At 43.5% G+C, this 24,150-nt stretch overlaps 1 protein-coding gene and 1 long non-coding RNA gene across 7 annotated transcripts in view; one reads left to right on the forward strand and one right to left on the reverse strand.

The window, feature by feature from the left end:
- Positions 1-1,176: 1,176 nt before the first annotated feature.
- Positions 1,177-7,854, reverse strand: LOC103892479 (uncharacterized). The gene is made up of 3 exons (XR_656683.3): positions 7,759-7,854; positions 3,881-3,980; positions 1,177-1,458 (listed from the first exon to the last, which is right to left on the reverse strand). It is a non-coding gene; the product is annotated as an uncharacterized LOC103892479 (long non-coding RNA).
- A 140-nt stretch (positions 7,855-7,994) lies between these two features.
- Positions 7,995-24,150, forward strand: part of RYR3 (ryanodine receptor 3) — a 561,166-nt gene continuing 545,010 nt past the window's right edge. For all 6 annotated transcript variants that reach the window (XM_024232640.3, XM_054532557.2, XM_054532556.2 and 3 more), the window contains exon 1: positions 7,995-8,567. In XM_024232640.3, the coding sequence (XP_024088408.2) occupies positions 8,517-8,567 (51 nt within the window). In that variant the 5' untranslated portion in view covers positions 7,995-8,516. The remainder of the gene's footprint in view (positions 8,568-24,150) is intronic.

The following is a 24,150-nucleotide window of genomic DNA, read 5'->3' on the forward strand; positions in this document are numbered from 1 at the left end:
TTAGTCATGTCGCATTTGAAGAAATAGTGATACATACAGTTGGAAGTCTCCAACGTACAGTTAGAAAAGTAAATCTGTAACTTGGAAGACCTGGCAATAAAGATCTGAGCATAGAGACTGTGGTGGCTAAAGTCATGAAAGAGGATAAGATGAGTTTGCAGAAAATGAAGGAGGTTCAAATTTGGAATCTTAGGGAATGTCCATTTCTGATGTCAGGATGAGAAAGAGAGTTCGTCAAATGAAATCAAGAAGGAAGGGTCAGAGAGGTAGAAGAGTCTGGATAGTGCTAGGACCTGGGCCCCAAGGATGGGGAGTAGTTCCAATAAATAGTAATGAACCAACAGGGCCAAATACTGAAAGGGTTGAGAAGAACAAGAACCACAATTAAAGGGTGCTTAAGGTGTCTCAGTGTTTGAGGCCATAGACTATAATGTTGTGGTAGAAACTAAGAAGTGGAAGGATATGAAAAATGTGGAGTAATGTGTAAGTCATTGATATGGTTTGGCTGTGTCCTCACCTAAATCTCATCTTGAATTGCAACTCCCACAATTCCCACATGTCATGGGAGGAAACTGGTGGGAGGGAACTGAATTATGGGGGCAGGTCTTTCCTGTGCTGTTCTCATGATAGTGAATGAGTCTCACGAGATCTGATGGTTTTAAAAATGAGAGTTTCCCTGCACAAGCTCTCTCTCTTTGCCTGCTGCCATCCATGTAAGATGTGACTTGCTTCTCTTGCCTTCTGGTATGATTGCGATGCCTCCCCAGCCACCTGGAACTGTAAGTCCATTAAACCTTTTTTTTTTTTTTTGTAAATTGCCCAGTCTCAGGTATGTCTTTATCAGCAGCATGAAAATGGACTAATACAGTCATGCAATTTAGTAAATTAATATTTTACGTTTGTAAAGGGCTATTCTAAAACCACCTCAACATGAGATTCACCAGTCCCAAAACCTCCTCAACACACTGCTTTTATGTGTAATAAGTGCTTAAGTGAGTGAAGTGATTAAGCTCAACCTTAATTTTCTTTTCCTTTTTTTTTTTTTTTTGTTGTTGTTGTCTGTTGATATAGTTTTAAAGAATAGTCAATCCCTTAGGGAACAAGCACTCTAGGTGGTCACTAGTGAATTCTCACACATGTGTTAGCCGTTTTTTAAAGGAATTAGACTACAGCAAATTCACTAAACATTATAACTTTATAGAGGACAATATTTGATGATTAAGAAGACACTCCAGGATCTTGCTCTATGTCTGGGTCATTACACTGAATTTAATTATGAAGAAAGCAGGGAAGATAAATACCAGACAAGGAGCCCAGAGATCTGGGCTTTGATCCCAGCTTTCATCAATTCAGTTCACAGTTCACCTTAGGGGGCCTTAGTTTCCTCATCTTAGAGTGAGGGGTTGACTCTATTGGTGATTCCCAAATCCATGCTGGTCTTGATGAGGTTTTCATCTCCTTTGCGGGAAAAGGAGAGAGAGTGAGTGATAAACAGAGAGAGGCAGAGAAAGAAAGAGATTATGTAGTGAGTTATTCATAAAGTCAAATTTATTCTTAATTCTAAGATTTGTCCTTTTTACTGTCTTATGTTAAAAAGTCCTTTCTTTTATACAATGGTAATAGCCATTAATTAGCAGTTTGATTATCAATGTGCTTAAGAGCAACATAAAAACATGGCAACCCCATGATACAGCTGAAAATTGTCTGTACATTTTTACTGGTCTATGCACCCATTGAACTTAAGACTCTACATTCTCAATTCTAGATTGTATGATAAGGTACAAATATGGTAGTTTAAGATCTCTGACTTCTGTTTGGACCTCAGATGAGAGCAATGGGAGCCACCCAGCAGCACTGCAGACCTCCTGAACTCTTAAGAGTCCACAGCATTCTGCCATCCATGTTGGCGACAACAGCAACATTCTGACAATGAATTGCAAGGCAGAGCTAACATCCTAGGACACTGGAGCTCTGAATACTAAGAGAAATTGTGTGTCCTTTAGTGCAGAGAGAACAAGGATTTGCTTTGTTAGATTCCTTGAATTATTTTAAAGGAAATTTCACCAGCTCAAAGATACTGGAAATGAGATCTGCTCAGAACAGGCTGTAGGGACAAGTTGAACCTGGGAGTTGGCCATATAGTTACATATAGTTACCCTAGAACCAGCATAAAAGTCATTTACCTACATTTTTGCCTACTGAAATGTGGGTCTTACCCTGGCACCTGAAATAAATGACACAAAACTGTGTTCATCTCCTTTCCCACTGTGTGCCCACCTATTTCAGCAGGAACTATTAATACTGCAGCGAATCAGAGCAAATTGTTGCTGGCAACAGCTTCAATAAATCTGTGCCACTGAATTACAGGAAGAATTAAAATGCAGAAATTAGAAGTCAAAGGCATTGAGTTTAGTGTGAGACTTATCTGATTAAGTATAGTTTCATAAGCCACTAGATCTCAATCTCTAAAGCCCAAGGGAAAACCCGAGGGGGGTGGAAGGTGACAATTCCACCTTCCAGAGGAAGTCATAAATTTCAATATGCCTTAGCAACAGAATACATCTCTCATTAAAGATGCAAACATAATACAGCTCAGAACAAGCTCCCTAGGAAACAAACACAGAAAAGCAGTGTTGGTGTTCACCATTAACTTGCAACACATGAGATCTGCCCAGAATGTTTTGCTTATTGGGGCAGGAAATCGTTTGCTGAAATCAGAAACATTGTGTCTTTTTTTGTGTGAGTAAAGGCCTCATAAAAGTCGAATAAGAATAGAACTTTAAGAGAGGCAAGAATACAAACAGACCAGAAAGGCAGGCATTGGAAACCAACACAAAGGAGGACAGGGACTCATCTGCAAGGAATATCTATCTAGGTGTTTTGTGCTGAGCACTTTTACAAGACATTCTGCTAAACATTCTAATCACCCAGTCATTTAATCTTTAAAATACACCCAAAAGTGGGTATTTTCATAAAATGAAAACAGGCTTTGAGAGTTTAAATTATTTGCTCAGAATCATAGAAATGGTAGAGTTTTGCCCAGGACTCAAACTCTTGTGTTTTTAATGTCAAATGTCTAATGTCTAATTTCTAATGTCTAATACACAATGAATACAGTATAAATTTACTGTTAAACAGAGGCTGACCTGCAGGGAAATGCAAATAAACTACTATAATGCTGGTGGCTTAATCTATTGCTTTAACAACCTTTCCAACTGGAGACTCCTTGAAGATGAATCAGCTCAATGGATGGCACCTTGCAAAAGATCTGCCTCCTAGGCTTCTGCAAGTGTGCTCAGCTTGCCTCTATCTCTGCTGTGCCTCAGAGGCTGCCCCAGCCCCGCTGGGACAAAGCCCCTTCTTTGAGTGATTTAGCTTCCGGAGCCTTTCACCAGAATGGCATATTAACTTTGGCCTTATAATGTAATCCTCCAATCTTAAAACATCAAAAAGAAAAAGAAGGAGAAGGTGAAAAAGGAGGAGTAGAGGAAGGAGAAAAAGGGGAAGAAGAAGAAAGGAGGAGGAGGAAGAAGAGGAAGAGGAAGAGAAGGAGAAGGCGGTGGCAACGACGACATTTCCATGTGTTCAGCTTCAGGAAGGTATCAGTAAGTGGATCCTTGCCTGTGTTAAGCAGCTGCGATGTCTGTGGCTTTTATAAACAAGATAATGCACATATCATCAGAAAAAGAAAGATTTTTTTTTGTACCTGTCCCCTCTCTATTTTAGAAAGGAATCTGAATCAAGGATTTTTGGTATGGCTTCCAAGTTTTAGGACAAAGGTATATTAGTATACCAATTTAGTAGCTTATTATAAAGATCTTGGAAACTGATGATAATTTTTTCTTAACATTAAAAAATGGCTTTTGTAAAATGTGTATACCATCATTCCTACTGATACCAAATTAAAAGCAGGTGTAGTCTCAGGAGTTCTTTCTGTTCATAGGCTTCCCTGGTGATAATACCTTCTTGCCTTTGAACACCTGAACAAAAAGCAGAGAAAAGTGTTTTTTTTTTCTTTTTGCTAATGAAAAACATAAATAAATCTTCAGTCAGTATATAAATAGTACTTGTGTATATGGTGAGATATTTTGAAAGATGGTAGCTAGCAGAGTCAGCTCCCTCAACTCTACAGTTCTTTCCATCATTCCCTTTTATACGTTCCTTAGGCAAAACCTGAGTCAATGCAGACTGAAGCTATGAGTGCAATTAATGGAAGAAATGCATTTTCAGCAAATGGATGACTCCTATAGTTAGGAAGTGAGGCTGAAATGGATATTGGAGAAAGATTTAGTGTTGTGTAGAGTTTAATATATCGCTAATAACATGGGTGAAGGCTATCTTTATCAAGTGTGACCTCTTAGCTTCTGTGTCTCCAAGCATGGGAAGTCCTAGCTTGTTAAAGCTTAAGCCTGCCTCCCCTATGGCTAAATGAACAAAGATTTATGAGACTTTTAACCAGAATGAAGGGGCCAGGGTCTTTGGACAGCAAATGGAGTGAAGCTAACTGGCCCTCCTAGAATTGAATCCATATCCTTGGCCTCATTGAGACCACTTGGGCAACTGGCTACCATGAATAATACAACATAGCAAATGAGATAACTGACTTATATGAGTGTGGACATTTTCATTAGCATTTTAAAACTATAGCAATATTACTGTTAAAACACAAATAAGAGGCCCTCTTATGTGAGAAAATCCTCAGGACCAATACTTTGAGAACCTGCCAGAGGAGAAAATAAATACATGAATTTTATTTCAATAATCAATATTGAATAACAATATTTCAATGTCAGGCCTTTAAAATTGTATATGTAAAAGGTATAAAAGTGCTATAATGATAAAAATGAAAAATTTCTGATTTGGCCCCCGCTACAGGCTCTCCACCTGCTGTTGATATTGGCTTCACAGTGCCCCAACATTCAAATACAGCAGGCTTTGAGGTCTGACTTTGAACCATGCCAGTATCCCAAAGGTATTTCATTTCTCTGTCGTGTGCACCTAATTGAAGTCATAATAATGGCTGATAGCTTTCTCCAGGGGTTTAGAAACCTGGGAGGCTTTGGGTTTTTCTTTGAAAATGTAGTAGCTACAGTACCTTCTAAGACCTAAGGTCCAAGTCCTCTGGCTCTCTACTAAGAGTAACTGGTCTTGAGAGAGACTCAGTTTAAAATATAGGCTGCGTGGAAGCAAACGCAATGTGTATAGGGTATGAGGGGCATGGAGGTGGTGTATGAACCTGATGTTTTCCACTTTGCTGTTCTAGAAGCAAGGAAGTATAGTGGAGAAAGTACTGAAAAGTATGGAACTTGGAGTCAAACAATCTCCTCTTACTGGGAGAAAGTATGGAAAAGTATGGAGATTGTTTTACTCCAAGTAAGAGGAGATTGTGTGACTCCTTTTACTAGATGTATGAATTTAGACAAGTAACTTACAATTAGTTTATTCTCTCCCAGTCTTAATGAGTGAACTAGTAGCAAAACAAGTATCAAAGCACAGTGTCTGAACTACTATGTATCTATACCTATATGACTACAGCATCATTATTGGTGCATCTCTGGGAAATCTTAGAGAATGGAAGGAGTACCAATAGATTTCAAATAGAAGTAAATGTCCACCTTCCCCAGTTTACAGTCTGAAACAACAGCCTGAGACTCTTTTATAAGCTGAGCTCCAGAACAATCTTAGATTTTGATAATTAAACAGCTTACTTTTGGGCACTCTAAAGGAACACAAAGACCATCAGGAATCCAAGTGGATGCACCAATGGTGTTACAGAACTCCATTCTTATTTCTTTTGTGGTAGGGTTATTTGACTGATATGGGACGTGGTGTCCCTGGTTACATATCTGTATTTCAGTAAAGTATGTAAAAAAGGCATTTGTAGTAGCCCTATGAACAAGAAGAAATTTGGGCTGCAAAATAATATATTTATGTAGGTTATTTTTTAATTATAACTTTTATTTTAGGTTCAAGGGTACATGTGTAGGTTTGTTACATAAGTAAACTGCATGTCATGGAGGTTTGGTGTACAGATTATTTTGTCACCCAGGTAATAAGCATAGTACTCAATAGATATTATTTTTCTGACTTAGGTAAGTTCTTGATCATTAAATAAGCATAATCAAAAGTATGAAAGTTAATCCAACAGGGCCTCTATTAGTATTCTGAAGGTATGCCATATTAAGCATAATCAAAAGTATGAAAGTGAATCCAAGAGAGCCTCTATTAGTATTCTGAAGGTATGCCATATCACAGGTTAGTAATAATTAGCACCTTGCATGGCATACTCTAGCTTTAAAAATACCTTAAAGGTTCACATATAGAGACATCAATACATGATTGGGTATTACAATTGGAAGGAAAACACACATACACACACACACACACACACACACACACACACACACACACATTTTTTTGAGACAGAGTCTCATTCTTGTTGCCCAGGCTGGAGTGCAATGGCACGATCTCGGCTCACCGCAATCTCCACCTCCTGGGTTCAAGCGATTCTCCTGCCTCAGCCTCCCAAGTAGCTGGGATTACAGGCATATGCCACCACGCCCGGCTAATTTTGTTTTGTTTTGTTAGTAGAAATGGGGTTTCTCCATGTTGGTCAGGCTGGTCTCGAACTCCCGACCTCAGGTGATCCACCCGCCTTGGCCTCTCAAAGTGTTGAGATTATAGGCGTGAGCCACCGTGCCCACAGGTACTCAAGCACTTGCACGTGATCAAGATGGAGAAGAGCTGACTTTTGCAGTTCACGTGGGAGGAAAAAAAGTAAATCTAGAAATTCTAGTTAACTCCAAACACAGTGAGTGTCATTGGTGTTTCTCCAAAAGCCAATCCAATATTAGGCTGCACATAAAGACTGTCCAAAACAAGGACGGAGAGCACAACAATTCAGGAAGAAGACAACCTGGAATGCTTATATGGCCATCAAAGATGACATAGGCTCTGGAAACTATACTACAGGGAAAGTTGGGGGTAAGAAGAACCTTTAGCCAGAAGAAAAGAGTGGATGGTGGGCCATACAGGCAAGCATGGCAGATGCCTTCTAAGAGGTGAAGGGCCACAATGTACAGATGGTTTGACTGGTTCTAGGCGGGTTAGAGAAGAGGCACAAGGCCCAAGCTGCAGCCTAGAAGGTAGCAGTTTGAGTACAATACAAGAAAAAAAATTTTTCTTTGCATTTCTGATGTTTATCAGAACACGTGGGACGGAAGCTCAGGAAAGAGATCTTAAGGTAGCATCAAGAGATAGGTCGTCCACAAGGAGGCGGTATATGAAGCTGTGAAATGGCTTGGGGTTTCCAGTGTCTTCCACCACCATCAGCCCAGAATTACCACCTTCCCAGTCGCACTTCCTCCTAAATCGACATCTCTGGTGCCTTTTGCCTTGAACAGTCTCTTGCCTCGGAGCTTCTCGGCCATCAAACAGAAGGGGGCACCCTGCACCGTCAGTCAAGGCAAGGACCAATCTGGCAATCCCCAACCATGGAAAAGGACCTAAGGCTGGGTGGGATGTAGGAACCTTCCAGGACCTGGAAGGGAAATTCCTGTAACTACTCTCTACTCCCTTTAGAGTCCACAGGGCTGGAACTCTAAATGCAGAATAAGGTTAGGGGTGGGCAGAGAGGAAGGGTTGTGATGCCACCTGACTTCCAGATTGAGGATGGCACAGGATCCCCCAGAAGCTCCCCGGGGTACAGAAGTCACAGCAACCCTGGACAATCCAGGGGTTTGGTAAAGTGTACTTAACCAATTTTGAAGAGGGGAAGGGGTTCTCTTAAGGTGTAGAAAGGACTATCCAGGGAGTTGCAAACTTTGTTGTAAGTGGACAATCACCCTCGCTCCTCACTGCACCGTTTTCTCCTTGCCCAACAAGGCACGCGGGTCCTAGCAAGGTATTCGAGTCCAAATCTCTCTCTCTCTCTGTCACACACACACACACACACACACACACACACACACACGCAAAGTGGGCAAAGCGAGCAAAGCGAGAGGGTTGGTACCCAGTCTGGGCGCGCTAGAGCTAAGCAACTGGCCTTTGTTTGTGAATTGGAGCAGTTTAGGGGACATCCTCCGGTCGCCGCGGGGCGCGCGCCTCCGCTGAGTGTGCGGTGCGGTGCCCAGCGGTGCGGGGGAGGCTCCACCGCGCCAGCCCAGGGCCCCCGCACCGCCCCCGCCGGCTCGACGCGCCCGGCGTTGCGCTCTCCACGGAGCGGGCGGCCTCAGCGCACTTGGCTGGGGCGAGAGGCGAGAGGGGTGGGCGGACTGCTTGGTTGGCGTTGGCGCTCTGCAGTGCAGTGGAGTGTTAGCCCAGCTCCCTATATGGTCGGGGATTAGCTTGGCGCTGCTGAGGCTGAGGCTGAGCCAGGAGCCGGAGGAGGAGGTGGAGGACGAGGACGAGAAAGAGGAGGAGGAGAAAGAGCGCAGCAGCAGTCAGCGCACGCCGAGCGGCTGCCGGGGGAAGCAGAGGCGCCGGAGGCTGGGGGCACCGCCGACGCCTCGGGAGCCATGGCCGAAGCGGGAGAAGGAGGCGAGGACGAGATCCAGTTTCTGAGGACAGTGAGTCTCCGCGGCGGGGGCGAGGCCGTGGGCAGGTGGGGAGGAGCGCGGAGCGCGGCGAGGAGGGGCTGGCTGCGCTGCGCCGCGGTGCCGGGTGCCCGGTGCCGGGCGCTTTCTCCGCACCCGCGGGCTGCAGAGGCGGACCGGCCACCTACCCGCGGGGCCGCGAGGGGCTGCGTGGGAAGGGGCACCATCTCCTGCCTCTCCCTTGTTCCCTTACCGCCACCCCTGCCCCAGGCCCTCCACCTAGGATCGCTCGCTCTCCAGGCAACTTGCTACTTGGTCTGAAACCCTTGATGCCCAAACTTCAGCCGGGGTTTGTTCGCGGTTGTCCTGACCCAGAAGATCGGCGTTGGAAGCCCTCGCCCCGGGGTCGGCCCTCTGACACCTCCACACTCCACGCCAGCCCCATTCCTCTTCCAAGGCGCCCCCACGCATCGGGGAACCGCCGGGAAGGAGCCAGCGGGGCAGGGGGGAGCGTGGGGAGCTGGGTCGGAGAAGCGGACGCGGGCGCTTGGTCCTAGCCCTGGGATCGCTCGGAGGGGAATTCACCCAGCGCTGCCCCTCTCGTGTTAAGCCCCACGCCGGCAACTGCTGCTGGAGCCTGACTTGACTGACTGCTTGCCGTGTGTTCCAGAGCTGTGGCTTCTGCTCCCGGCTCCCGCGAGCCCCGCAGGACAGGGAAACCCCAGTCAGTGGCTCCGCGTCACTCAGGTCCCCTCCTTGGCACCTGAGGGCGCTGCTCCGTCCCAGATTTGGGGGTGAGGGGGCGAAGTCTGTTGCAGCCACACCAGCCTTGCCCTATAGGAGATAATACAAAGACTTTCAAGGTGGACGGCCACCCGGAGGGGTGGGGGCATTGGGGATGCATCCTAGCGCTGATTTCAGCCAAGTGACCTTGAGCAAGTCGCATAATCCGCCCTACTCAGCCTCAGTTTCCTCATGTGTAAAATAAAATGTAACCAGCTTTTCAGGGTGATAAGGATTAAATGATACCGTGAATGTCATAATGTTTTGTAAACAGCAAATTGCTCTGTAAATCTGTAATTTTATATGCGCTGCCTTGCTCTCAGGAATTAGAATGAAATTCTTTCTTTCCCTCTCTCACTCCCCTTTAAGGGTGCCCCCTCCCCCATGACCTGGTCTTCGAAGATCACAACTTACCTCTTGTCCATCTTCTGAACCACTCTCCTCCTGTTGAAGTGCTTCCTTCCAATTCACTTCAGTTTCTCTTCCAAACATGGTTCTTTTGTCAAAGCTGGGACTTGGGTCTTATTTGGGGGGGGGCGCGGTATGGAAGTACCTATCGCCCTGTTGCTACTACTGAGAGGCTAGAGTAGTCATCTCTTCATCCTTGGTCTGACCTGCAGACCCAGACTCCATTCTCATCTCTCACACTGCATACAAGATGGCCCCACAGTTGCAACTCATGACAACCCTATTGTTGTAAAGCTGCCTGCCCCTCAAAGCTCCATCAAATCCTTTGGTTGTCCCTCTGACAGGTGTCTTTAGTAGTGGATGGGTGGCAGCTCAGGTTTTTTCTGACTTGTGTCCTCCATGATCAGTCATTTCTTCTGCTTATTATTAATGATCTTCTAGGCATTATTGCTTGAAAAAATTATCTTCAGACAGGGTCAATGTTGAATACATGTCCCAGGGAGCTGAGGCTTAGGAAGATGGTGGTTTTCGTGAGATCCTTATGCTTTTCTCTTGGCTTCTGAGCCATCCTCTCTGACTTTTCCTCTCCATCTGGCATTGTAAGTGTTTTTTGTTTTTGTTTGTTTTTGGTACACCTGTAGCCAAGGTTTATTATAGTAGTGGTTCTTAAGTTTTGTGTCCTGGGCTTCCTGTGATCAGAGCTGGTGGACCTCTTTTAAAGTACACCCATGACAGCCGGTGAGGTTCAAGGACCCAGGTTCAGAACCCCTGTTGCAGAGAACTGCATATCAGTTATGGCTTAGAGCAAGTGATGGTGGTAACCATGGGGGCAGTGACTCCAAATGTGGCATTATTGATTCTTTTCCTTCTAGTTATCACCTTATGTATTTTTTAAGGTGTGTTCCTCATTTCTTCACCCTATGAGACACCTTAACATCTTTGTTTTTAGCTCACTGGGAAGGAAGTAGGTGATGAAACTGAAGCACAGGAAATCCAGTGACTTGAACATAGCTGTTGACAAGTTATTGGTAATTTTCATTATACAATGCTAAATTACATTCCCGCTAGAGCCTGGCATTGAGCGTTACGCCAGATGTTATATATAGTCTTAAGAATATACTTAAGAACATAAGAGGAGTACTGCAGCTTTCTGAGCTTGGCATCCTCCTCCTTCATCTGTGAATTTGACAAAATGAGTTATTGGAATCCAATAGCCATAGCTGTTGATCTCTGCACAAAATTTTGACTTTAGGGTGGTTGGGAGCACCAGGCTTGTGCTAGCAGTGGGATTTTTCTCTCCTCTGGGTATGTCTGGGTTAGGGAAGCTATTTTACTTTGAACTCACTCAGTGACCTTTGCCTTAGGCTTTCTTTCTCCTTCCCAGACAACACCTTTAAAGGCACTTTGGCAGTGTGTTAGTCATATATAATGCTTCCTCACATCGACAAGGTCCTGGATGAGAAAGTGACTGATACTCACATCGACAAGGTCCTGGATGAGAAAGTGACTGATACTCACATCGACAAGGTCCTGGATGAGAAAGTGACTGATACTCACATCGACAAGGTCCTGGATGAGAAAGTGACTGATACGGGACCATGGAATAGAATAATATCTTTGTAACCATCAACTTTAAAGGATTGCCATCCCAGAGAGCAGAAGCTTTTAACCTACTTACAAAAAAAGACCATACAATAGCATTATGCCAAGGATCCTGATCAAATTGTTAGTGGTTGTAGTGTCATGTTTGTTATAATAGTGCTCAAAATGAAAGCAGCTAGAACTATCGATAGCGTGAAATGAGCCAGAATTACTGCAGTAACCACTGTAGGTGTGTGTGGTGTGGCTTTAGACACTTATTTGTGGTAGTGTTTATTTTGGTTATGTCCTCTGATACATTTGGAAACCCACCCTCTTCTAAGTAGGGAACAAGACCTAAACAAGGGCTTTGGAAGCTTAAACACATGTTAACTAAATGCTACTGTACCCCAAGCCTTAAGGAGGCAGTCTAAAACTATATACCCTCTTCTGGCCTTCTGAAATCACTGACAGTCATGTATGCCAGTTAGAATCAGGCAGATAGACAGATAGAATCTTTAAGGCTAAAATTTTCCCTCCCACTGCTGTTGGCAGTGGCATCCTCCTCTCTTCCGATTGCTCTTGCTGACGTAGCCAGTGTCATTGACGTGGCTCTGAAGCTGCTCAGAAGCAGATAAACCTGCCAGCCGCTGATCTGAAAGCAAGAAGTTATGGTGAGAAGAGTGGCAATTACCCCATCTTCAGACAGTCGGTGGAGCAGCTGGCACCACATTCTGCTTTGAGAGTGCCAGGAGAAAACTTTTCTCTCCTACTTTTCCCCTTAGACTACAGTATCCATTTAAAAAACACAAAACAAAACAAAACTCTAATCCTTAGCTTATTGTTTTTAAAATATCACAGTCTTCTCCTTGCCAACTGCCTTTCCACCACAATGTTAATTGAAACAGAACTCAGAGCCAGGCGCGGTGGCTCACGCCTGTAATCCCAGCACTTTGGGAGGCTGAGGCGGGTGGATCACGAGGTCAGGAGATCGAGACCATCCTGGCTAACACGGTGAAACCCCGTCTCTACTAAAAATACAAAAAATTAGCCAGGCGTGGTAGTGGACGCCTGTAGTCCCAGCTGCTCGGGAGGCTGAGGTGGGAGAATGGCGTGAGCCTGGGAGGCGGAGCTTGCAGTGAGTCGAGATCACACCACTGGACTCCAGCCTGGGCGACAGAGCAAGACTCAGTCTCAAAACAAAACAAACAAACAAACAAAAAGAAACAGAATTCAGAGTGAGATAGACATTTGTTTGCATTAGTTTCAATTAAAGATTGGTCGTAGACAGCCTAATTTAGCCCTCCCCATAAAAAGTTGTCCTCCTTCATCTAAATTTGCAGCTCTCGAGGGATGAGAAAAGGCACTTGGGCTGAAAATCAAGGATTGCTCCCTTGTCTTGGGTTCCTGCCTACAGAGTGCCTAGGACAAATTCCTGAATTTGAGCTGCGGCACTCACGTGAGCTCATGTCTCTCGTCCCTCCCCAGAGTGCGTTGTCTTGGGTTGGAATGACAGTGAACTTGTACCTGGTGGTTTATGGATGCCTGCTTTCTTCTCTCTGCAGCAGGGTCCATTTACATAACAGCTGCATGAAGCCTGTGTTTTGGTAGATTTTCTTTAAGGAGATAAGGGAAAGGAGGTGGACACCTTCCTCCAGGCTCTGGGCGCTAGTGAGTAGCAATGGAGGTAGTGCTAAAATGAAGACCTCAGATACCCAGACATGCAGTGTGAGTTGTTGCAGAGCTGAACTGTAAGCTCTCCTGCTGAGTTATGTTTGAGGATTAAAATGACAAAACTCGGAATATTCCCACACTCTGGGCCTCCCAAGGTCACTTCAGGGCTTCCCATCTTCTCAGTCTCTCCTTCCTTCGCTTCTCAGAGCTGATCTGATTAAAGACCCATATCAGCCGAGTTGGACACACAATATCCCTTCCTTTCCAGGGAAACGTTCCCGGTCAGGTGAGAAGGAGGCTGGATCCTTTTTTCCAAAGCAATTAACTTGAATCTGAAAGGCCGCATCAGCAGTAGGGGGGTGGTGGCACATACCTTCTCTGCTAGGGCAAGATTGCCACGTCCGGGGTTGTCCTAAGGATTTTAAGCTGCTGAGCTCCTGGGAAGGAGGTGGTGATGACTGCAAACTTGGAAATATTTGGAATGCAATGTGGCCCACTGTATAAGGACTGAGGTCAAGGGATAGGTCTGCAGTTGAAGAATGTGTGTCTGACATCCGTGCATTTTTTTTTCTTATGCTACTATGATTATTAAGCAAGGAATAATTATTAAATATGTTAAATAACATATTTCACAAGTGAAATTTTTAATTTCTAATACTGGTTTCTCCGGCTCCTTAGGGTTGATCTGAGGGCAAAAAAAAAAAAAAATGGTGAAAAAGAAAAGAGTGGGAGGAATTTATCTGGAGAGAAAAATACTCTGATAATTATTTTTGAAGGATTTGTATTTAAATAAGGCATAGCTCTCTGTGCTTATTTGCCTCTTTGCTTTGTGTTATTTTTACACCTTCATGGAAAGGAATCTTTATTTTATAATTCGACTTTTTCTTTACCTTACTGCTTAAAGAATTTTTAACTTAGAAGCCATCAACTCCATCATCTTCTAATTGACTTGGCATTATTCTGAATGATCTTTACCAATCTCAAGTGCAGACCCAGGCGGTCCTAGGTCTTAAGAACCCAATACTTTAGCTAATTTCCCACAAGTTCATATCAGTATAAACCTTTCTAAATTAGATATGTTCTTTAAGCTACCCTTAATACAAGATTTATCCAGTAGGAGTGGAATGCTGTAATAATAATAATAAAAAAATGAGCTTAGAGGCAAGAATTCCTATTTTTAGGTCTAGATCACTATGACCTTCAAGGAGTCACATAAGTAAACTGAGGTTTCATTTTTCCCACTGTATGGAGATAGAACCTGCATTAACAGAAGTGTTGAGAGAGGCAATAGTCATTCCAAATGAGAGACCTGTTACCCCAAATGAGTGAATAAGTTGTGTTTCGTAGGATATTATCATTGTGTCTCTCCTGCACTAGGAAGTCGACCCTGCTTATCATCATATCCTGTTGGAAAACCAGCCCAGTTGCCCCCATCTCTAACGTGGTCTTTGTTGCGGGTCCTTCCCTCCATCCCAGAGCTGTTGGACAGCCTCCAGGGTTGGGCTCACCCTAGGATCTCTGGGCAATTACTTCACTAAAGCCAACTGCAACTATTCTTAAGCTATTTGATTAAAAGACTTGAGAAGTCAAGGCAGTGGGTGTGATAATCTTCAAAAGGCCAGGTAGGCTCCTCCCAGGATCCCAGCCACCAAACAGAACATTCAGAGTTATTTTTTGTCATCTCAGAAAATTACCAAAGCTACCGTTTCCCATAGGACCGTCTTTTCTTATTGAATCCCGTAGCTCTTCCTTTCATAGCTATCCTTCCTATTCCCCTTCCTGTTTCTTTTATGAGCCCATTTTTTCTTTCGCTGAAAGCATTGGGGACCTGCTTTCCTGTAAAACCAGAGCGGCTTTTCCTCCCAGGGATTCTGCTGCTTTAGTCATGTCTGCTCAGGGTGTTGGGGCCTTTGAAGAGTTCCTTTTGGCTGCACCCGGATGAAGCAGATGCTTCTAGGGTGGAGAGCCCAGCTAGTGGTGAGGCTGTAGGGCTACAGTTCTCCTTGGGGAGCCACACTGGGTCCTCCAGGCCCCAGGCTGGTGTCCTCTCAGCCATCTTCTTGTTTGGAAGCCAGTGGGGGTGTTTTAGGGACAAAGACATTTCCAGTCACTGCAGTTTCCTTTGGTTCAGTGAATTTTGCCATCATAGCACCTCTTCAATTCAGAGAGAGGGAAGAAAAAGTGCTGGCACCTCAGCCCTGATCCTGCCACAGGGATGAGCCTCTTGAGATGCCAAGATTTTTTTTCTCTCTCTTTGTGTCATTTCTGATTCCCGGTTGTTAGAAAACAAAGTTCAGATCATCTCTGAGACTGATGATGCAGTATTCCAGAATAAAAGAGCTATACCTCCTCTCCTCACATGCACTTCTCCCCTCCTCTGGCCTAGAGTACATTGCTGACTCTACAGTCATACACTGGGCTATTGTCCTTTGAGGTGGGACATAGCTTTACAAGGAGGAGGCATGGAGACACCAGGGCCTTCTTTTTTCACTTTCCACCTCCCTGTACAGTGAACTCCTCATTGATTTCCGGTCTCTCTGCTCCTGCACAGGATTGTCAATACTTGAGGAATCTTACTATTATTGGATTCAATGCCCAAGAAGAAGGAAAGCAAACACTCTATCCTAAAATCAGATTACAAAGAGATTCAGAAATTACACTCAACATGAGCTCTTCCCTCTGGGATGACAGCTGCTTGCTGCTGCTTACTTCAGAGTGCAAAGGAGGCAGAGAGAGCTCTGGAGACAGAGCTGCTGCTGCCTGTGCAGAATTGTACAGGCCATCAACAGTTTTTCTACTGAGTTCAGTTTGTAAGTGGTTTTATGCTATAGGAACCAGCCAGTGTTATGAGCAAGGCAGCACACCTGTTATAAAAGTGTAGCGATGAAAGTCTGGGTTGGTGTCAGTGTCACTGTGACCCTTGCAGATACCCAGAAGGATATCTTTCTCCTTGGTCTGTCTTTGGGATAAAGCACTGTCTCAAGAAATTCCCCCTATTAAAATGCTGAAATGCAAAGTTGTTAGCTCAGCAGGTACCATTAATGATTAACATCATTAACAGCTGAGCAGAGGGTATTCCTGAAGGAACAGGAATTGGATTGGAGAAAGATGAGAGCACATGGGAGCGTTGCTGAGAGGGGAAAGCCTGAGTAGGGCACTGCATTGGTGCTTGGGGAACCTTGAGTAGGAAATATACATCAAAGCACAGGAATCTGGGTTCTGGAGATGGTGGTTCAGACTCCATCTTTATTTAGACCTTTGAGCAGAGGAGAAGAAGGCTTGAGTTACCTGGGAGAAAGTGGCCAACCTTCAGGCATTCAGAAGAGCATTATTCACCATCAAGACTGGTGCTAATACATACTTTGTTTTAGATAATTCATAATCAGAGAAAGCAGTAAGATAAGGTGACTGTACATCAAAACGAGAACTAAGGTGCCTCCTTCCTGAAGTAGAAAAGCGTTTGAGAGACAAAACCTCATTATCAGTTATTGTATTCATTGACGCGTCACTCATACTAATCCCAAGCAAATGCTCCAGAGCCCCTGAAACCATTTCAAAGCAATTCCTATAGCAAAAAAGGGAAAGTGCTAAGGGGAGCTGCTTATCGCCTAACAGAGCAAATAGAAAAAGCTCTTACTGGAAGGTACAGGCATTGCACCCGACCAGTGACAGGTACTGGCATCAACTCTGAAAATTTCACAGTTGAGTTCTCTAATGGGGCTAGGCAGAGAGAGCTAGTCAGCGGGACTACAGGAAGGAATGGAAAGTTCTCTATCAATGGCGCACAGTGTGAGAAGTATTGATTTGAATCGTGGTGCTCTATACCATGGACCAGATCCAGACTGTAAATAATACTACGGCAGAAGGAGAGATCCCTTTGGCTACCACATCATATTGAACCAGAAGCTGAATCCAAGAGATCAGATCAAAATAGGGCAGCTGGTCTTGGAGTAGCATAAACCCCTCCTAAGTCCCTTCTCAGTCACCAAGGACACTTGGCTATTGTTCCAATTTAGGACAGTGGTTCTCCTCCAAGTAATCCTGTCTTCTGTCCAGGCTGGCTAGAAGAGAACAGTTCAAGAATAAACTATAGTGAGGTCTTGAACAGATCTCATCTCTTTGCAAGAGGCATTTTAGGAGAAAAATATAGCAAAGAACATACTAGTCAAATGATGGGTAAAGTCAGAGGTAAAGCGTTTGCTATATTTGGCAGCATTTCTATCGCCAGATGCCTGTGAGATTGCCTGCCCTTCCCAGGTCCTAGTTCAACCATTTGTAAAGGCATGGTAATAATTAATGATTACGTCTCAGAGATGTCCTGAAGAATCTCCACATTTCCTCCTGGAGAACTAGATATGTAAATCTGGAGAGAGTAGCTTGGAATAATAGTTGCCCTATTCCCTGAAAATGTTTCCGTCAGCCTAAAGTATGAGCCATACATTATGAACTCCAGGAACACAGGGGTCTTACATTTGGTTTACGCCAAGTTCTCAGGTACCTATAGATTGGAAAATTCACAAATCTAAACACTTTGGGGTCAAGCAGGTAGCTAAATATGTAAATCAGGCTTTATTTGCAAATAGAGGCGGGCCTGATCTGTACGTTCAAATAAAAAAATTCTCAACACTGCCAGTCAAGCAAAACACATCTGCAGCAGGATTCTGAGCTGCCTACCAGTGTGCAGCTGCAAATGAGCACTCCGAATCTGTTTGAATGAAGGCACTCCCTAGAATGCATGAATATTTTCATGATAGGATCAGGCTCACAATACACATCCTGGTCCTTGGATAAAAATGTCGACCTTAAAGACAGTGTATCATTTGTCACAGGGTATAAAAGAGAGATTGGCAGGCAGACAGATTAATGGGCTTAATAAATGATAGGCTTTATCATCAAAATGAATTCAGATCTTGCTAGTCTTTAAAACACCCTTTAAAATTGTCATATGGATGTAGACATTATGAAATTTAAAGAAAGCAGGGTGTGCATTCAACATGTATTGACCAAATACTCTCCCCCCAGCCTTAAACAAGTTACTGGAAATTACATAGATGAAAAAGACATCTTAATGTTTGTTGTTTTTGACAGCTCAGTGTCAAGAGGGAGCTCAGACTTACTTTGAGGTAGCAAGGATATCAGTCACTTCAGATGACTTTATAACAATTCATTTAACTTTTCCATTTTTCTATGGTACAAAAATTTTCCTGTTGAAAGGTATGACCTTGGGGAAGTTTCCTTACTTCTGTTCTTGTTTTCTCATGTTAAATGAGGGTCATAATAGTGCCTATCTGAGAGGATTGTTGCAAGGATTAAATGAGTTAATCCATGTGAGGTACTTGGAACAGTGCTCAACATATAGTAAATCCTCAATAAATATTATTTATTATTGTCTCAACAACACAGTGTAAACATTGACATTAGTCACACTAGCTATTCCAAATGTCATTGCACAGTCATTTTATTGTTGGAAAGTACAAAGGGACAATCCCTTGGGATTATTCCATAGTCGTGATTCCTGGCATTCTGCTTAACTCTAAATATGAGCAGGCTTTGTGAATGGAAATGAGCCTGCAATGTTCACGGCCTTGGGAGTACAGACTGGCAGGTCAGTTCTCTGAGTGTCTACTTTGCGAAGCCTCTTGATGCAAATGCTGATTGACTTTTCCCTGGGCAATTTTAAATTGCTCACGTCAATAGATGGGCAACATGATTTGGAGAATCCTCAACTACACAAAAATTCATCATCTTTGGTTTGCGGAGACATTTTTTACAACTTATGTCTTAAGTGTAGAAATTAACCTCTCTGGGAATTTACTGTATTTCTAATAACACAAGGTCATCCTGCTGTAAAGATCTGGCTTTTCATATCTAAGGATGCAAAACATGGACCTAAAGTAAAGCTTGATCCTTGCTACATACTTCACTGCCCTCTCCCCTGAGAGGTCCTGCTGGGGCAGTTGTCCAAGCCTCTGATTCTTACTCCCTCCTCTCTATCAAACCTTATTCCCATCCTTTTTCCCTCTGCTTTCTATGGTATTAAACTGGATCATATTGGTTATTTAACCCTATTAAGAATTGTCCTTCCCTGGTTGAGAGTAGATGTGTGTGAAGCTAAAATGCTGTGCTCCTTAAGTGACAGGTGTGTAGAAAGGCACATGGACAGGCTGATGGCACCTTGTTTTTGATTAGTTTGGATCACCCTAATTGGTTCTTCATTTCACTCAGAAAACTGGTCCCAATGACTGAAAGCTTAATGGGACTTAATAGATGGGAAATTTAATAATAATACAAAAAAAACTAAAGCAAGATTTCTTCAAATAATAGAGAATGGGTGGGCTTTTGATCTCCTGAAAGAAAGGAGAGTTCTTCTGGTGCTAAATCTGAGTGTTTCACTAACTAGCAATACATTTAACATTTTAAGTTGTAAATAGAAAAGTGAACTCTATGGATGAATTATTTCATTAATGCCAGCCTCAGTTTCCTAATCTATAGAAAGGTGAAAATTATAACTAATTCACAGAGAAGGGGTCAGGGTGAGAGGATCAGACCTGAGATTCTCCAGAGCAAGGCTCTATTTTATCATCATTTGCTGCTTCCTTCTCCCCAGCATCTAACTATGCCCAGCACTTGAGACTGCCCTCAGAAAGTACACTTTATAGAGTATAAAATGCTACGAAGATGTCACACATGCATCTTAGAACTTGGACAACATTGACATCTGATTACATATTATGTTAGGCCATTCTTGCGTTGCCATAAAGAAAGCTATGTCTGAGACTGGGCAATTTATAAAGGAAAGGGTTTAATTGGCACGTGGCTCTGCGGGCTGCCCAAGCATGGCACTGGCATCTGCTCGCCTTCTGGGGAGGCCTCCAGGAGCTTTTCAGCATAGTGAAAAGCAAAAGCAGAGCAAGCATGTCACATGGCCAGAGAAGGAGCAAGAGAGGGAGCGGCAAGGGGAGGTGCCACACACTTTTAAACAACTAGATTTCACAAGAACCCTCTCTGTGATGAGAACAGCACCAAGACATGAGAAATCCACACCCATGACCCAAACACCTCCTACAAGGGCCCACCACCAACACTGGGGATTACAATTCAACATGAGATTTGGCGGGGACATATAATCAAACTATATCCCATATATAGAGAGCCCACTATTCTAATTAAATACATTTTAGATCAAAGTTGCTCTGACTTATTCATTTTTGTACATAAATTTTATTATATTGGCTCATAATTAGGCATGATGGTATACAATTCACATAAATGACTACAATCTATGTAAGTTTTGTCTATCCAGAACAACCTTTTTTCCATTGAATGTCCTAGTTCTCTCTTATTATCGATCTTAAAGTCGATGGTTTCTCTGGAACCACATCATTTTCAGGTCACCATTGTCACTGTGCTTATTGCAGCTCTACAAACATAAATGAGAAATTCAGAATTCACACTCTTGTCTACCTTACTGTAAGCTCTTAACCACTCTCTTGTCAGAGACTGTACATGATAGTGGTGCTGATACAGATGATACATTGTTCGACAAGAGAGTGGTTAAGAGCTTACAGTAAGGTAGACAAGAGTGTGAATTCTGAATTTCTCATTTATGTTTGTAGAGCTGCAATAAGCACAATGTCTGGCTTGTACTAGGCATATTTTCTCTTCTGTGCTATGATATATTATATGATATTTAATACATATATATATTTTTTTTCTTTGAGACAGAGTCTCCCTCTGTCCCCCAGGCTGGAGTGCAGTGGTGCGATCTCGGCTTACTGCAAGCTCCGCCTCCCAGGTTCACGCCATTCTCCTGCCTCAGCCTCCCAAGTAGCTGGGACTACAGGCACCCGCCACCATGCCTGGCTAACTTTTTTATATTTTTAGTAGAGACGGGGTTTCACCATGTTGGCCAGGATGGTCTTGATCTCCTGACCTCATGATCCGCCCACCTCGGCCTCCCAAAGTGCTGGGATTACAGGCGTGAGCCATCGCGCCCGGCCTTAATACATATTTTAATGGCAAAGCCTACTCCCCAGTGGCTGAGGATTCTTCCTGCCAGAGCTCCAGCACCCATGCTCAGACTATACTTTGATGAGCCACCTGGGATCCTGAAGCAGCTGCTCTTCAATGATATGGGGGGGTGGAAGATGTACTTAAACTGTTTATTTACTACAATTTCTAAGTCAATTAATTGAGAAAAAAAAAATCTAAATAGCTCTCCCACCTGCGCCCTGGAAGCCTTAGCCAAGTGAAAACCTGTGGGTGTGCATGCATTTGTACTTAATTTTCTAAACATGTGAAGGTTGCAGTCCAAGTCATGCTTTTAACTCAACCACAGCCTGTGCTTGACTCCCAGCTGTTTGGGAGGTGATAACTTGGACTGTCCCCTGGGCTTTGCTCTGGTCTCTGGCTGTGCTAAGTGCATGCCACTTGTTCACATCCTGGTGAGGCCTGTGGAATACACATAAGAGGGCACATAACTCACAAAGCTGGAAGAGGCTCCCGGATCTAGTCTGAACTGCCCAATTAAGTGCAGATTAAAAGGCAGGTTTATTGAGGTTTTGAAGTAAAGGAGAATTAGGGTTAACCTTTATCTAGCCCACAGGTTAGGTATAATATGTCACTGGGCAGGATATGACCCCTTGCCCAGACTTCTTTATCACCATATGACATGGTACATGGAATTCCTGACATTCAAGATACTCTTTTGGATTAAGGTTTTATCTCCAAGGCAAATATATTGTCTGGGGGTGGGAGGAGTGAATTTACATGTTACTATACATCCTCTTGGATTATGATGTTATCTGTGGATAAAACTTTGGTCTGGTAATATGGCATTTGGGATATAAAGAATGACCACTAAGGCACTGGCAGATTCCACTCACAGTAGGTTACCCTGTATCTTCTGGGGAAATGGGGGAAGGAAGGGTACTCTTAAAAAGTGGCATCTTAAGGATAAGGAGTAGGAGCACAGAGTCCAAACATCACTAATGTCACCATTTTTATCCCAATCTTATTTTGTAGATGCTAATATCTTAGATAAAACTCAGTGCTTTCTATCAATAGAGGAGGGGTTCTAATGTTAAATGTTTCTTTCTTTACCACCTACCTTTCTTCATCCTTGGTGCTTGTCAACATCTAGCAAGCTATGTATGATACTGATTTATCCTGTTTGTCTCTCTCCTACTTTGCAAGCGTTCAGGGGCCAGAATTTTTGTTTTTTTCTTTGCTGTGTTCTTAGTACTAAGGATGGTGCTTAGCATATAGTAGGTCTGTGTAAAGAGTTGTTGAAAGAATTAGTAAGTCCTCATCTGCTGCCCCTCCAGCCCAGGTGCTCACCTCACTCAACTCTCTGCTAAGTTCCCCTCTCTGTGCACTCATGGTTGGTGAGACTGAAGTATGTGTTGACACAAAGTTAAAAACCCAACCACATTATGGAATGATCCATTGGGGATCTGGGGACTAATGTCTCAGTTTCTGATCTCAGTGGCTTATAGGAAGCCAGCTTGTGAAGACTGAGAAATCAGGATGGCATGGACATCACATATGCATTTGCCTGATTCTCAGGACTAAACACACATATGGGATATTTCTAGATTCTTCTAAAAATGGAAAATAGATATAGGACAATTCTGTATTTATGGGACATATGTCTGCTCTACATATTATTGATACCAGTCTGATGACTGTTCATATTTTTGTTATTTCCTTGTGTTTGCAAACTGATGCTTGTTTGAGAAACTGAAGGTTATTTGATGTCAGTGTACCTTGGACAACATTTCTGTGTGCTTTTAAATCCTACAATCTGTACCAGATACAAACCAGTAACCACTCTATAGGACCCCTTTACTCCCATGAGATTCTTGAGCACCATCAACAGCAGATACCAGCCCCCTCCACTGGCATGTGTACTTGCCGATTAAGAGCATAAAGCCAGCCATCACTCATATCTAAAGATGAAGGGAAGACATTTTATTGACAGTTGAAGTTATTGAATGGTCCAATATTAATTTTTGTTTGGCTTTGAAATGTACTTTACTACTTTCATGTTGCTTAGCTTGTTTCTACTTTTATATTATTCCTGTTTCCTTCTAGTCCTCTTCTTTCTTTAGAATCTACAGCTTCTTCTGAGCCTTCTGAGATTTCTCCTGTAGGGTCCTGAATTCCCATAGGATTATGATGAGGTTTCCTTTCTTTTCTTTTCTTTTCTTTTCCTTTCCTACCCCTTTCCCCCTTCCCCCTTCCCCCTTCCCCCTCCGCCTTCCCCCCACCGCCTTCCCCCTTCCGCCTTCCCCCTTCCCCCCTCTGCCTTCCCCTCTCCCCGTCTTCCTTCCTTCCTTCTTCTCTTCTCTTCTCTTCTCTTTTCTTTTTTCTTTTCTTTTCTTCCTGTTGTTGAGACAGGGTCTCACTCTGTTACCCAGGCTGGAGTGCAGCGGCACAATCATGCCTCACTGCAGCCTCCATCTCTCGATCTCAAGCAATCCTCCCACCTCAGCCTCCCAAGTAGCTAGGACTACAGGCATGCGCCACCATGCCTTGCTAATTTTTGTAGTTTTTGTAGAAATGGGGTTTTGCCATTTTGCCCAGGCTGTTCTTGAACTCCTAAGCTCAAGCAACCTGCTCACCTCGGCCTCCCAAAGTGCTGGGATTACAGGTGTGAGCAACCATGCCCGGCCTATTTCTTTCTTATACGAGTCTGTTGAGGTTCTTTGTTTTTTGTTTTTTTCCCAATGTCTACTGAACTAAATGAAAGCTACTATCTTCTAAAAGAACCATAGGGCATTATAGATAGGAAAAGACCCCTGGCAATCATCTGTTAACTGTTGTGTTAGGGAACTGAGATGCTATCCCTTATTCATCCATCCATCCACCCACCCATTCATCCAACAAGCATTTGTTGAGTACTTACTACGTGAAAGGCATGTGCTAGGGATTGGAGAAGATTTAAAGGTGATCAAAACACATAATCCCATTTTCAAGGATCTTAAAGTGTGGTCAGAGAGTTAGATATCTAAGGAACTAACAAGAAAGCGGAACAAAAATGTGTTAAATAAAGGTAAAAATTATACATCCTAGAAGGAATACTTTTGACTAGGGAGTCAGGGAGGATTTGAAAAGAGAGGGAACATTTGAACTGGGGGTTTCTGTAGGTTGTTGATAGGTTGCAAATGGG

The sequence above is a fragment of the Pongo abelii genome, chromosome 16, assembly GCF_028885655.2.
Source record: "Pongo abelii isolate AG06213 chromosome 16, NHGRI_mPonAbe1-v2.0_pri, whole genome shotgun sequence".
Taxonomy (NCBI): domain Eukaryota; kingdom Metazoa; phylum Chordata; class Mammalia; order Primates; family Hominidae; genus Pongo; species Pongo abelii.